The sequence below is a fragment of the Pundamilia nyererei genome, unplaced genomic scaffold (assembly GCF_000239375.1).
Source record: "Pundamilia nyererei isolate P.nyererei 1_Seehausen unplaced genomic scaffold, PunNye1.0 scaffold00022, whole genome shotgun sequence".
Lineage (NCBI taxonomy): Eukaryota > Metazoa > Chordata > Actinopteri > Cichliformes > Cichlidae > Pundamilia > Pundamilia nyererei.
In genome coordinates, this window is record NW_005187423.1 from 179,522 (window position 1) to 191,684 (window position 12,163).

At 41.1% G+C, this 12,163-nt stretch overlaps 1 protein-coding gene across 1 annotated transcript; it reads right to left on the bottom strand.

The window, feature by feature from the left end:
* Positions 1-255: 255 nt before the first annotated feature.
* On the bottom strand, positions 256-12,163 carry LOC102201201 (chromosome unknown C4orf54 homolog). Its single transcript, XM_005726776.1, has 2 exons — positions 7,777-12,163; positions 256-3,443 (listed from the first exon to the last, which is right to left on the bottom strand). The coding sequence occupies exon 1, from the start codon at positions 12,088-12,090 to the stop codon at positions 7,804-7,806; it is 4,287 nt and encodes a 1,428-aa protein (XP_005726833.1). The 5' UTR covers positions 12,091-12,163; the 3' UTR covers positions 256-3,443; positions 7,777-7,803.

Genomic DNA, 12,163 nt, shown 5'->3' on the forward strand with positions numbered 1-12,163 from the left:
CATAACAACATTAGAATAGCTGGTTTACTGGAGCCTGCAATTTGTAATATATTACTTAATTAAATTTCACAGGGTTTAAAAATGATATGTTAATGTGATAAAAAATAAAATCATCTAGACTTAGGAAAATATCACCTTGGACACCTGGGGAAACACATAAAAGTTCAAAACTGGGAGGCAGTGTTATCGTTTTTGTACTTCAAAATAAAAAAATGTGTCATTCATTTATTTAAAATTGGTTTGTTTTTTTTCATCTCTTAGGTCATTTCTGCCATTTTGTACAAATTTTAAATAAATAAATGTTCAGTAGCATCAGTTGCTTTATTTGCACTGCTCTCATTTTACAATGGAGTAAACTGATTTCATTCAATAGCAAACCTACAATTTTAAAGGAAGTGTTATTAGTTACAGTTACATATCTCAGTTACATTTACTTCAAAATGAATTAAATTTGGCAACATTAACATGCTCCAAAGAGCAGCTCGTGCACATGAATCAGTTATAATGAAATCAATTCATAAGAATAAAAGTTGCAAAAATTGCATTTTACATTAAGGTACATAGACTGTCCAGCATGTCCAGATACCTTTAATCCGTGTAACTAGGAAACGTGATAAAAATAGCAAACTACATGTTGCAGTATTACTACATGTATGCTTGTATAACTGAGTAAAATCAAGCACAATGACACATGATGCCCCTGCATATTCAAATGGAAACAGGTAAGAAAAAAGAAAAAAAAGTATTCAAATAAAAATATTTGAATGTATTTGCTCAGTGATTTAGATTTAAACTGGCATTTCTCCGTATGCTATGCAAAATCACTCAAACCAAACACATGACCAGTCTATGCTCACGTCTGCAGCGAAGTAACATAAGTCCTCGTTGTACTCACATAATACTCAAATGCCACACATAACTCACAGGCACAAACACAGACACACATCAGCCCCCATCTCAGTACACAAAAGTGTAAACTGAACCAAAGCAAATAGAGGAAGTCATCCTCTAAATGTCCCAGCTGGCTCTGACGCATTAGGCCCAACGCTACTTAGTTACCTAAGTAAACTAATAAACCACAGTCCCAGCTTTGTTTCATCTGGCATACACACATAGTGTATTACTTTTCTCCTGAGCATGCTTTAAAAATATAAATGCAGACCACTTCATACAATATATCAGTTATGCAGCAGGTTTGAGCATCATTTCGTGAGTCATGGCAGGACGGTTATATAGACTTCAGGACAAGCATGGGCATGGACTGCTCAAAAACATGGAAATGCTGCTGCTGTGCATGTGAAAAATATGTTGGTGAGTTGTAACACAGCACATAGTAATGCCAGCCGATTATTCTTTAACACATATTTAGTAGGGAATTCTTTACAATATATTTATTTTAAATCCAACAATAAAGGGTTTCCTTTTTTGACTGAACTGACTGTAAAAGAATAAAAATATATACAGATAGTGAGGTCTTAATCTGTCGTGTTCATTTTTAATTAAGTGCAGACAAATGGTCCCTGTGCAAAATGTGGATCATACAGCAAAAATGTTTTGTTTAAAACCAAGACTATGCAACTTCCACTGAACAGCAACCACTGTGGCACAAACATCAAATGGAGGAAAGCAGTACTTGAATGAAAGATGCCATCATCATTACACCCATCTGGCTATTTTTCTTGGTTAAATAAGATTACATACCTAAACCTTTAAGTGTGAAAATGAATAATATGTTATACAGAATCGACTTGCTTGGTATCTATGTTATCTTGTTTATTATTTTACTGGAGCCCATACATTCATTTTCTGTGGCTGATCTTGGTGACAGCAGGCTAAACAAAGTTGCCCATATGTCTTTCTCCCTAGCCACATCCTATGTAATCCCTCCAGGGTATTCTGACTCTGTGCTGTGATCTCTTTCCAGTTGGATCTGTCTGGAATACCTCCAGAGAAATCAGATGTCTGAAGAGCAGCGTCTCTTTCAGATGTCTCAGATCACCCTCTCTTTGCATCACCCAGCGAATGAAACTTGTTTCAGATGCTTGCATCTACAACCTCATTCTTCCAATGACTAATGGGTAGGGTTAGAAAGCAGATCCACCGGTAAGTCGAGAAGTTTGATGCCAGGCTCAGCTTTCACTTCAGCGCTTCCACTCCACTCTGCATTACTGCTGATGTGGTACTAATATCTGCTATCAACCTCTCTGTCCATCCTCTCATGGATGAATTCACTTGGAGTATTAATTCACTCAGAATTCCAAAAAAGATCTGTGTACTGTGGTCTTGGGATCTTCTACATGTTACCTGGCTACTAAGGATCCCAGTGTCCACAGGAAGACAGAGCCTTTGCTGTGGCTAGAAGTTGCTCAGTGTCCAGTGAGCATGGTTGACCTCTTTAAAATGGCCCTGATCCACTACCAGGAAGGATCTAATGTTAGAAGCTTTAATGCAAAATGATGTAAACTTTATGTAGGAAGTTGAGCAATGTGATACCCCAAAAATAAATAAAAATGGGACCCACCACTTGCTACCTGCACTGTCCCCAACATTCACATGGCATTCAGGATTGCCAGTCAAATAAGCCCTACAATGCCCCGGACCTATATAAGATATCCTCTGTCCTACCGAGCAACTGATGTGTGCAGATGAAAACAGCAAATGCAAAGCACCTCTTTTGATACCTGCTGATACACCAGAATCTCATATTTGTCTCTAATACCGTACTGCATTTGCCCACTGGGATAAACAAGACCGCAATGCCTAAGTGTGACCAAGCATCAACCGCAGCAGACAACCAACATGTGCTCTTGTCAGGTACATCTTTACTTTTTGTTTTACTTTTCTGATAAAACCACAGGGACCTGTGACATCCTTACACAGTAGTGTTAATGAATTGCACACACACTCAGTAAGGTCAGGTACAGCGTAATGATCACAAGAGGTTATAGAAAACAAATCTTGGGTATGCGGACTTTAATAAAGTTGAATTTTATTTTGCACATATTAAACCTTTTTTTAGGTTAAATATGTTTTTTCAAAAGTTACATAGTCTTGCTTAAAATACTTGGCGACAGTAAAATATCAGTAAACCAGTTGCTTTTGGCCAGTAATGAATAACACTGAGCAGGAAGCGAAGACTTGCCTTTTTTTCCTTTTGAATAAGCATGCTGCAGGGCACAAACAGCATTTCAACAGATCTTGACAGCAGCTGAATGGAAAGCCTATTCACATCAGAACTTCAGCAGGACAGCGTGGCAAAAATGTTGAGTTGACCCTATGTAGCACTGCAGTGCGTATACAGTAATGTCTGCTGCAAGTTTAAACAACACAGAACTGGGGGCAGATGATGGTGGTGGAGGTTGTCCTGGGAGTAGATCACGGGGTGGGTGACAGGTGAAAACTGAACTTACAGTGACTGAAGGCAGAATCCTCAGCAGAAACATCTAAAGGTGATAAAGAAGACAAAACATGGGTGTTAAAGTCAGATGGATGCTGTGAAAACAAGTTGAAAACATAAAGGAGAAAAGTTACTGTGTGGTGCAGTTTGTGAAAGAGCTACTTTCACCAGCCACTGAAACGCATTCACTCTTCAGATTTCCTCAACCTTAGCCAGCTGATCAGATTCAGCCAAATCACTGCTGAGGGCACGCTACTAGATTTGTTTACATAGAAGGACAGCAGTGCCCTCCACCTCCCTCTCCCCATTTAGGAATAGGCAGAGGGGGAGGGGGCTATAAAAAGTTGACCCCATCAGAGTCCCGCAGAATCGCCTCCAAGCTGGAGCTGCAACAGCATCTGATCTCTCCGAGCAGCTGTCCTCTCCCTGCATCAGCACAACAAATACTTTGCATTGCCTGACCTTTTCCTCCTGCATCACTATCCCAGCAATCCCCCCCACACACACACACACACACACACACACACACACACACACACACACACACACACACACACACACACACACACACACATGTCCCTCTGCCCCACCGACACCAGTTACACACACACGTACGCAGACACACATGCACACGCCCTGGTTTCCCTTCACACAACTACTCAACCCCGCGCTAGGCCTCTGCCTGACACGCACCCAGCTGACATGAATCCCTCATGCTCATGGGGATGTATTATTGCTCTGACACATTAGCTGAGAATGGACTGTGGTTAGTTGTAAACGTGTATATGTGTATATCTAAAAGAAAAGAAAGAATATGACACTAAAAAGATTTCTTTTTATAATTTTGCATTTATATTTGGTTTGTTTTGCTGGTGGGTTTTTTTATGCCCTTCTTAATTGTTCATTTGCAGAACTGCTGTTGATGTTTGTCAACTCAGATTATTGCCTTGGTAACCTGTCAACCTGTGTTCATATAAACATCTGCTGATAAAACAAGCATAGCACAAACATAACACATTGTGGGCCACACGCACCCCAATTTGATGCTGAGAGGACCAATCCAGTAAACAGAAATGTTTAAAATACACAAAAGTTTCATTTTATTTATTTGTTTGTTTGTTTGATGTTTGTGTGGGCCTACTATAAAAGTAAACCAAACAAACAAAAAAGACACCCGATATAATGTTACAGTATATAGGCATTTCTGTGTTATCGATTGGAATTTGTTTTTAATATATGTAATTTAATGGTTTATCTTTTAGGCTGCTTACCTTTGGTACTGTTGGACAATAACAAGACTGTAAAATAAATGAAAATGAAAAATGAAAAAATGCAGTTAAAAATCCAAACTTTCTGGCCTTCTTCTGCTTTTACTTTTTCCAAAGCCATCCAGTGAGCCAGATTTAACCTTTTGACAAGCTGTTTATACGTTACTGCAAAACCTCTGTTGTAGAGCTCTTTAGGATTTTCTTAAAAAGTGTCAATCAACCAAATTTTAAAAAAAAATGCTTCCTGGATTTACATCACTTTGATCTTACTTACTATTGTTAACTTTTTCTGACTATATTAAAATGCATGTATTCAATTTTAATTCATAGCTACAAAAGCATCATTAGTAATTAGTAAGTTCCAATGGCTAAAATTTAGATCAGTATTTAGGTCCATGGTTCAACAGTACAAAGTCATAGCTGGTGTTACAGGTCAAAATGTATGCAGTTTAAAATGGCCTGAGAAGTAAGGTTGGAATGTAAGTTAGACACAAAACAATGTGAAATATAACTCCTTATTATTCTATTACTGTAAAACTTTTGGAGTGAAAACTTTAAAACCAGTGCAAATAAAACTTGTGCTGCAGTACCATTTACCACCACAAAGATCTCTTGTTTAAATTTTATTTCCACAGTACTGTAAACTCAGGTTTTTGGTTATTATATAAAATTATTTAAAATTATTTCCTGATTTGCATAAGCTCTACATTTAAACGACACAGTCAATTATTCTGTAAAATTAGTGATCAGATTATTTTAGCCCTCTGAACCCACTGCTTGTATTACTTGGTTAAATTAAATTAACATTATATTGGCTACATTGTGTCCACCTTCACTGCACAATAAACATATTGCACCTAGGAGTTAATTATTTTGCAATCTGTGAACTGATTATTTCTCAAGATATTTGTTGGATTTGTGAAATGTCACAAGCAAGGAACGAACACACTAATAAACTGTAAAGTTATACAAGTAATTAAAACATTTATAACGGATTAAGAATAACTTGATGTGAGGTGTCACTAACTGGAATAGTTTCCTGTGACACTTTCCAACCCTGAGAATAAACCATGTAAACAAAGTCGTCTCACACTATCAAAATAGCCCGACGATGTGTAATGCAGAGAAAAGCTCTGGGCCATGGCTGAAAATCCAATCTCACTGCAAGTCCAGCCGAGCTCAGTGGAGTCGGGTTACCTGTCATGAAGCTGCTGCATGTCTATTAACATGTCACTGTTATAGCATCCAAGCTGGACTGCTGCTTTGACCACATTTATGGCACAAAATAATGAAAAAACACGAGTTGGTGAGGTCATCTGAATGTAACACACGAGCAGCCTCGGAATGTGAATCTCTATAAGTTTTGGTACGGACTTCAGGAGATTCCTTGAAAGTAACAGCATTAAATTCTGTTGAGATTTTATGTACTGAATTTGGCTAGCACATTTGTAAAGAGGCACTTGCAAAACGTGCAGCGCTTTAGAAATGTATTATTCACATGCAATAAAAACAACAAAACACAAATATTTTAGCTATCTGTCAAAACCTTGCTTAAGACGAAAGATTACTGAATTCACTGAACTGAATTAATGTTTTTATATCCAGATTCGAGCACACTGGAATTCTCTTTCTTTTGCTGCCTGAATAAAAAAAAAATAGCAATGTGCTTTTTAATGTGTATTTTTTCAGCTTTTCTGTAAAACAGCACCTTTGAAAAGTCGTAATTAAACAACAATATTTAGATTTGAGCATTAAAGTTATCATTTTATATAAAGACCTTAAATATGCTGGCAGATTAACCACTACAGTAACCTAAGAAAGATCTTGGTGATTACCCTAACCCTCTATTTAATGTAGCTGTTGCATAAACCTTATATTATTTGGTGGTGGTGTAATTAGGTTAAGCGCTGCAGATATAGCCAATTATAACCAGAACAAATTGGTTCACAATGATATCTTTATTAGTTTGAAATAAGTGCAGAGGCACCTTATCATATATTAAAACCGAAAAGTTTGTTTTAAATAGTGCTTATTTTGAATATGATGCCAGCAACATGCTTCTGAAATGTTGGTTCAGGGCATATCTCTCACTGTCTTCTATGGTATCTTCTTTTAACAGATGCTTAAAAAGTGCTGAAAGCAATTTCTGCAGTTTTGAAAGCCAAACCTTTCCCCAATCTTGCTTGTTACAAAATTCCATCTCCTCAATTCGTTTCTAAATATGTGCACAGCCTGGTTTACAATTATTAATGAAATAAACAAAGCCTTCCTAAAAAAAAAAAAAGACCATCCATATGACAGCATATGTTGCTTGAAGATCTGTATGTATCAGTTAGCATTAATTGGGTCTTTATAGGTGCCAAAGCCAACTCCTCACCCAACCTCTGACACCACCAATACCATCAAGAATATCTGTTGTTTAACTGTGTCCTGTCAAAACTTTGGATGATTAAAACCCTCTTACTAATTAGGCAATTTAATTTGGAGGTAATTTTATTTTAGCCTTTGTACAACTTTTCCAGTCTTTTACCCCTGCCCAAATCCAAGGTGGGGCTTTGTACATCAAAAAGCGCTATAGATGAGCAATGCATGTATATCAAAAAATATTATAGATCATGATCAGGACAAATCTTAATGAGAATTTGCCTGAAAAGCTAGATTTATGTGCTGAGTGTGCTGAGCAATTATTTTTCCATATGTCAGAAAAAAAATATTGTTCTACAGAAATTTCAAATCCCAGTGTTTTTGCTTTTTATCTCTATTTAAAAAACAAACAAACTAAAATTTCAGATTGGGAAAAAATGTTGCTTTTTGTTTGTGTGTGTGTTTTCTGTTTTTAAATGCTAGTTGTTTAAATGCACTATTATTCCTTCCATCCTTTGTGTCTAATCAGAAATTGACTGCAAATATACATCATGACATCACACACAGGAGATTTTGAGCAGTCATATTGATATTAAGATTCTGAGCAAGATTTACAAAAAAATAAATGTCTTTTATCTGCTTCCAACAGAATAGATTCAAAATTTAAGAGCGGTTGGAGTGAGGTGAAATCAGGTAAATACTGAGTCATACAAGTTGCCAGTCTGAATGAGCAGGTGAAAAACTTACATCACTTATGACGAGACGTTCTCTTGGTCACCGATGCTCCACTACGAAGCTCATCGTTGTGCCATCGAAGGAGGGAGGGGCAATGATCCTTGGACCTTGCTGCGTTGTGATGCTGATAACTGGCTTTCTCTCTGAGCTCCTGCCACTTCCCCTGGTGGTCAGAAGTCCCAAACTCACAGGTAACTGCAGCTGCGCCTGGGAAGTTTCTCCTGTTGCGCTGTAATATGTACTCTCTGTGCCTGCTGTCTTACTTTCTGGCTGAGGACTAATATTCTTTTTGATATTTTCTCCACCTGCATCTTCAGAATAACATGGGGACTGTGGCAATACCATCTGGGCTGCTATAGCGGGTGAGGAGATGAAGCCTGGGTAGATCATGTAGGTGGGGGCATATCCTCCTGGGTTAAGTGCCAGGGGAGACACAGAAAGAGGCACCGGGGTTACAGGTGCCACAGGTGAATGAGGCATGGGTACATCCACGTACTGACCTGTTTCAGGGTCAAACAGTCTCTTAGAGGTCGCTTTAATGGGAGTGTCCACCAAGTAATAATGTCCAGTTGTGGGGTCCACAAGCATCTTGCGCTGGGTTTGTTGCGCTGGCTCTCCAGTAGAAGGTGTAGGCGACACATTTGGGAGGTAGGGAGAGAAACAGAGCACCTGCTGCTGTTTCTGAGGCCCTGTTGCTGCTGTTGAGTGATGGTAGATGCTCGTGCCTGGGTACTCCATGATTAACGGAGAAGTTTTCTGCTCAGGTGCCTTGAGGTCAGCTGCATTGACTTTACTGTTATTTGAATTGCCCTCCTTCGAATCGTGTACTGGGTTTGAAAGTTTGATTTCATTTTTGTAGGCCATCCCTGGTATGGTTAAATAGTTCTCAGAGTCCGAGCAGCCCTGTGTAACCAAAGGATTAGTGGGGCTGATTTTGACCTTTCCATTCTCCACCTGGCAATGTCTTGGCTCTTCTATTTTCACAGACAGTGGAGCCGCTGGAGTTTTGGAGCTTTTCACAGTTGGTGGCAGTGGAAATGCAGAGCTGCTGTCTGAGTTAACACTGACGCAAGCCTTGCTGCCAAAATGGAGGATGCTTTTGTTAGTAAATGTTTTGCTTTGTTGTGTTTTAAAAGCATCACTGTCATATGGAACATGAATGACATTGAGGGCTCTTTTGTCTTCATGCTGCCTCCCCATTTCTGACTGAGGAGTGCTGTCGGTGCTTGCCGCCTCGGGCACCTCTGCTCCCTGCTCTTCCCTGGCAATAAGCGACAGCACATGGCTGCCTGTGATGGGGCGTGGAGCCTGACTCTTGCGCTTCCACTCATTTTTGTCAAAAAAATAAAGCTGCTCCATCGTTTTGACAGCAGCTTTTATTTTCTCCACTGCATCTTGTTTTGGAGCTGCCGCCTCATTTCTCCTTTCCACCGTCTCACCTGCAAACTTCTCCTGCCTCTGTTTCACCAGTTGAGTCGTTTGAATGTCTGATTGGTCAGGGCACCCCTGCTTGGTTATGACTGGTGGTGCCCTGTTAGCCACAGAAGCAGAAGGTCCACTTTCACTCTGGGGATTTTCAGATGTCACTGCTTGTTTCTGTGCTGCAGTTTTCTCTGACTTGACATTTGTTTTAACAGAGTTGCATTTGATTACAATAGGAGACGGTAATAAATGTTTAACATGCTCTGTTTTTGCCTTTTCCTCAGGTTTATCAGCTGCTGTGGAACATTTACTGCCACTATTATTCAAGGAAACAAAGCGATATGAGCTTTTTACCAACTTGCGTACATCCCTTACGTGGTATATTGGTGTTTGAAGCTTGCATTTGGTGTCTCTTATGTCTCTAACAGTGAAATTTGGAACCCTGTCGGCTGCTGACAAAATGGGGACTCTGGTATCATCTGCTGTCCTGAACGTGTTGACATTGTAACTTATTTTAGGGGTTAGGAGATTGGCAATATTCAGCGTGCAGCCTTTATTTTCTTTCACGCTTCTCAGACATATTTTTATCTCGGGTTTCTTCCCTCCCTTCCCATTTTCTTCTTTGTTTCCGTTATTACTCGCTTTCAGCTCCTTTTCACTTTTCTGTGAAGCAGCAGGTGTGACAGAGTCAGGTGTGTGTCTTAGTAAATCTGAAAAGTTCCTCTCCTTTGAGTGTAGCTGGCAACTTGGAACAAAAAGAAGTTTTGACAGCATGCTGCTGGTGTCTAATCCTTCCTTTGCTGCAGTCTGTGTGCCGGTTACAGATGGAGGTTCGACCTGTTTTACAGGTTCTGGATCATCTTCTTTTAATGAATTAGATGAAGTACTTTGACTGTGGATGGTTGAATCCTTTTGGAGTTCATCCTGTCCCTTGTCTGAATCATCTGGTGCTTTGCTGCCTTTTGTTTCCTCTCCATCACCACAGGAACTCTGTTTGCCAACCTCCGGACACTGATCATCAGCAGAATTCACAGTGAATCCTGAGCCCGATTCTGATGTTTGCCTTTGTAGGCCTCGTCCCGGACTCCTTTCTCTCATCACCTCTGGATCTTTTATCTGAAAACAGGGGGATGTGTCACAGATTTCACCCCTCTCCATTTTGCGCTCCTGCTCAAATTGCATCTTTTTGGAAATCACATTTTTCAAAAGACTTGATGCAAAAATTGCCCTTTTGTGAGTATCTCCTAGGTTATCTGTGTGATGATACTGCATCTCATACCCAGACCTGGCCAGCACAGCCCCGGTAGCCCCATTGGGTCGTGCCTTTTTGGGGCATTTTGAATCAGCTGTTTCATGTGATTCAACATTACAGCGGAAATTCAACGTGACACCGCGCTGCACTGGCTGAACGTGATCTTTCACTTGGATCTTTTTGCTGGAAGATGATGCTTGCTGTGAAGTTATTCTTTTATTTAGCGCGCATGTTTTGTTTTGCGGGGTTTTCGTGCCGGTAACAGACTTACCATGCTTCTTACTTTCCACGTTCTTATTCATTTCCAGCGTTGCCCTGGAAGTCTTGTGCGCAATTACGCTGCGCTCTCCGCCTCGCGTTATGTTTCCATAATTCCAGTCTACATAAGCCGACCACTTATTGAGGCCGTATTCCGAGACAGAAGATTCACTAGAGGTGCTAAGATTAATAGCATCGAAGTACGGACATGCCAGGCTCCGGAAAGACTTGGCGGTTAAATTACGCACCTCTTTATCAGCGTCGTCCAGCTCACTGATCGAGCTGGACGCTCCGCTGGAATACTCATTAATATCTTTCCGTCTCAGTTTGGTTGCAAGGTGCTGACGGCCCGGAGCAGGGATGAAATATGGGGCTCTGTCGCACAGGGGCCCCGCGCTGGCGCCAGGGCTCACAAAAGAGAAATTGCTCTTGTCTCCACAGTGTTTCTTGTACTCAGAGAAGTTGTTGTCAAATACATTAACTGGGTCGTTAACTGCTCTAGAGGAGGTTTTTATCGACAGGTGGATTTTCCCCTCACTAAGGTCTTCACTTGGATTTTTACACACGCTTTCGTCCGAGCTGGCGCATTTGTCCGAATCACAAAGATCGCTCTCCTCCTGCTCAGTGCTGACAACTGTTCCACCGAGATTTGACTGCACTTTCGCCTGGCCCCTGCCCTCTAGTATCAGAGTGCCCTCCTGAGTATCATCGCTTTCAAAAGAGGCGTAATCCACAAAGGAATAGACCAGGTTGTCGTCTTCAAACTCCCAACAGGTCCCGCGGCCTAAGTCGTAATCTACGTCGTGGTCGAGCTCGGTTAGCTGGATTTCGTGCGTGGTGATATAGTGGGACTCGTCCTCCACGGTGTCGGAGCCGCAGTGGTCGGACAGCAAGGCGCTGGCGCCGTCATCGGACTCCGTCTTGCTGTTCAGATACATGTCCGTGTACCGGAGCTCATCACTTTCACTGCACACATTGTCGCTGCAGTCACTCGGGTCGAGCTCGACCTGGCGCTGATTCTCATTCTCGGAGTCCTGATCAGTGTTGGGAAGTTTGGTCAGAGTTTCCGACTGGGGCTCATCCGATCCGAGCCCGGGGACGGTGTCCTGCTTGTCCTTGCTCGAAATGATTTTACTCTTTCGTTCCTGCTCCCCCTGATTTGAACTGTCGCATTTGATAACAGACAGCTGGTTCCCTACACCTGTGAAAGTCACTTTAACCGTTTTGGGACAGTCAGGTTTTACGTCCAGATCCACATAATTGGACTCGTCGCTGTTCGTCTCGGTGGCGTGGTCCTTACCGCCGGTCTTGTCCTTATCCTTGTCATCTGTGAGCAGCTTCCTGTGAAGTCCGGTGTCATCTTGGTAAATGAGAGTTTTCTCCGCTGCTTCCATTTAGTCCGGTCTTACCGTCAGGTGGTCCTCGTTTACGATGTTATCCTGACACAGGACGGAAAACTCTGCAGGC

Excerpts from the sequence above, each read along its gene's own strand:
- LOC102201201 (XM_005726776.1), bottom strand. The coding sequence starts at position 12,090 with ATGGAAGCAGCGGAGAAAACTCTCATTTACCAAGATGACACCGGACTT.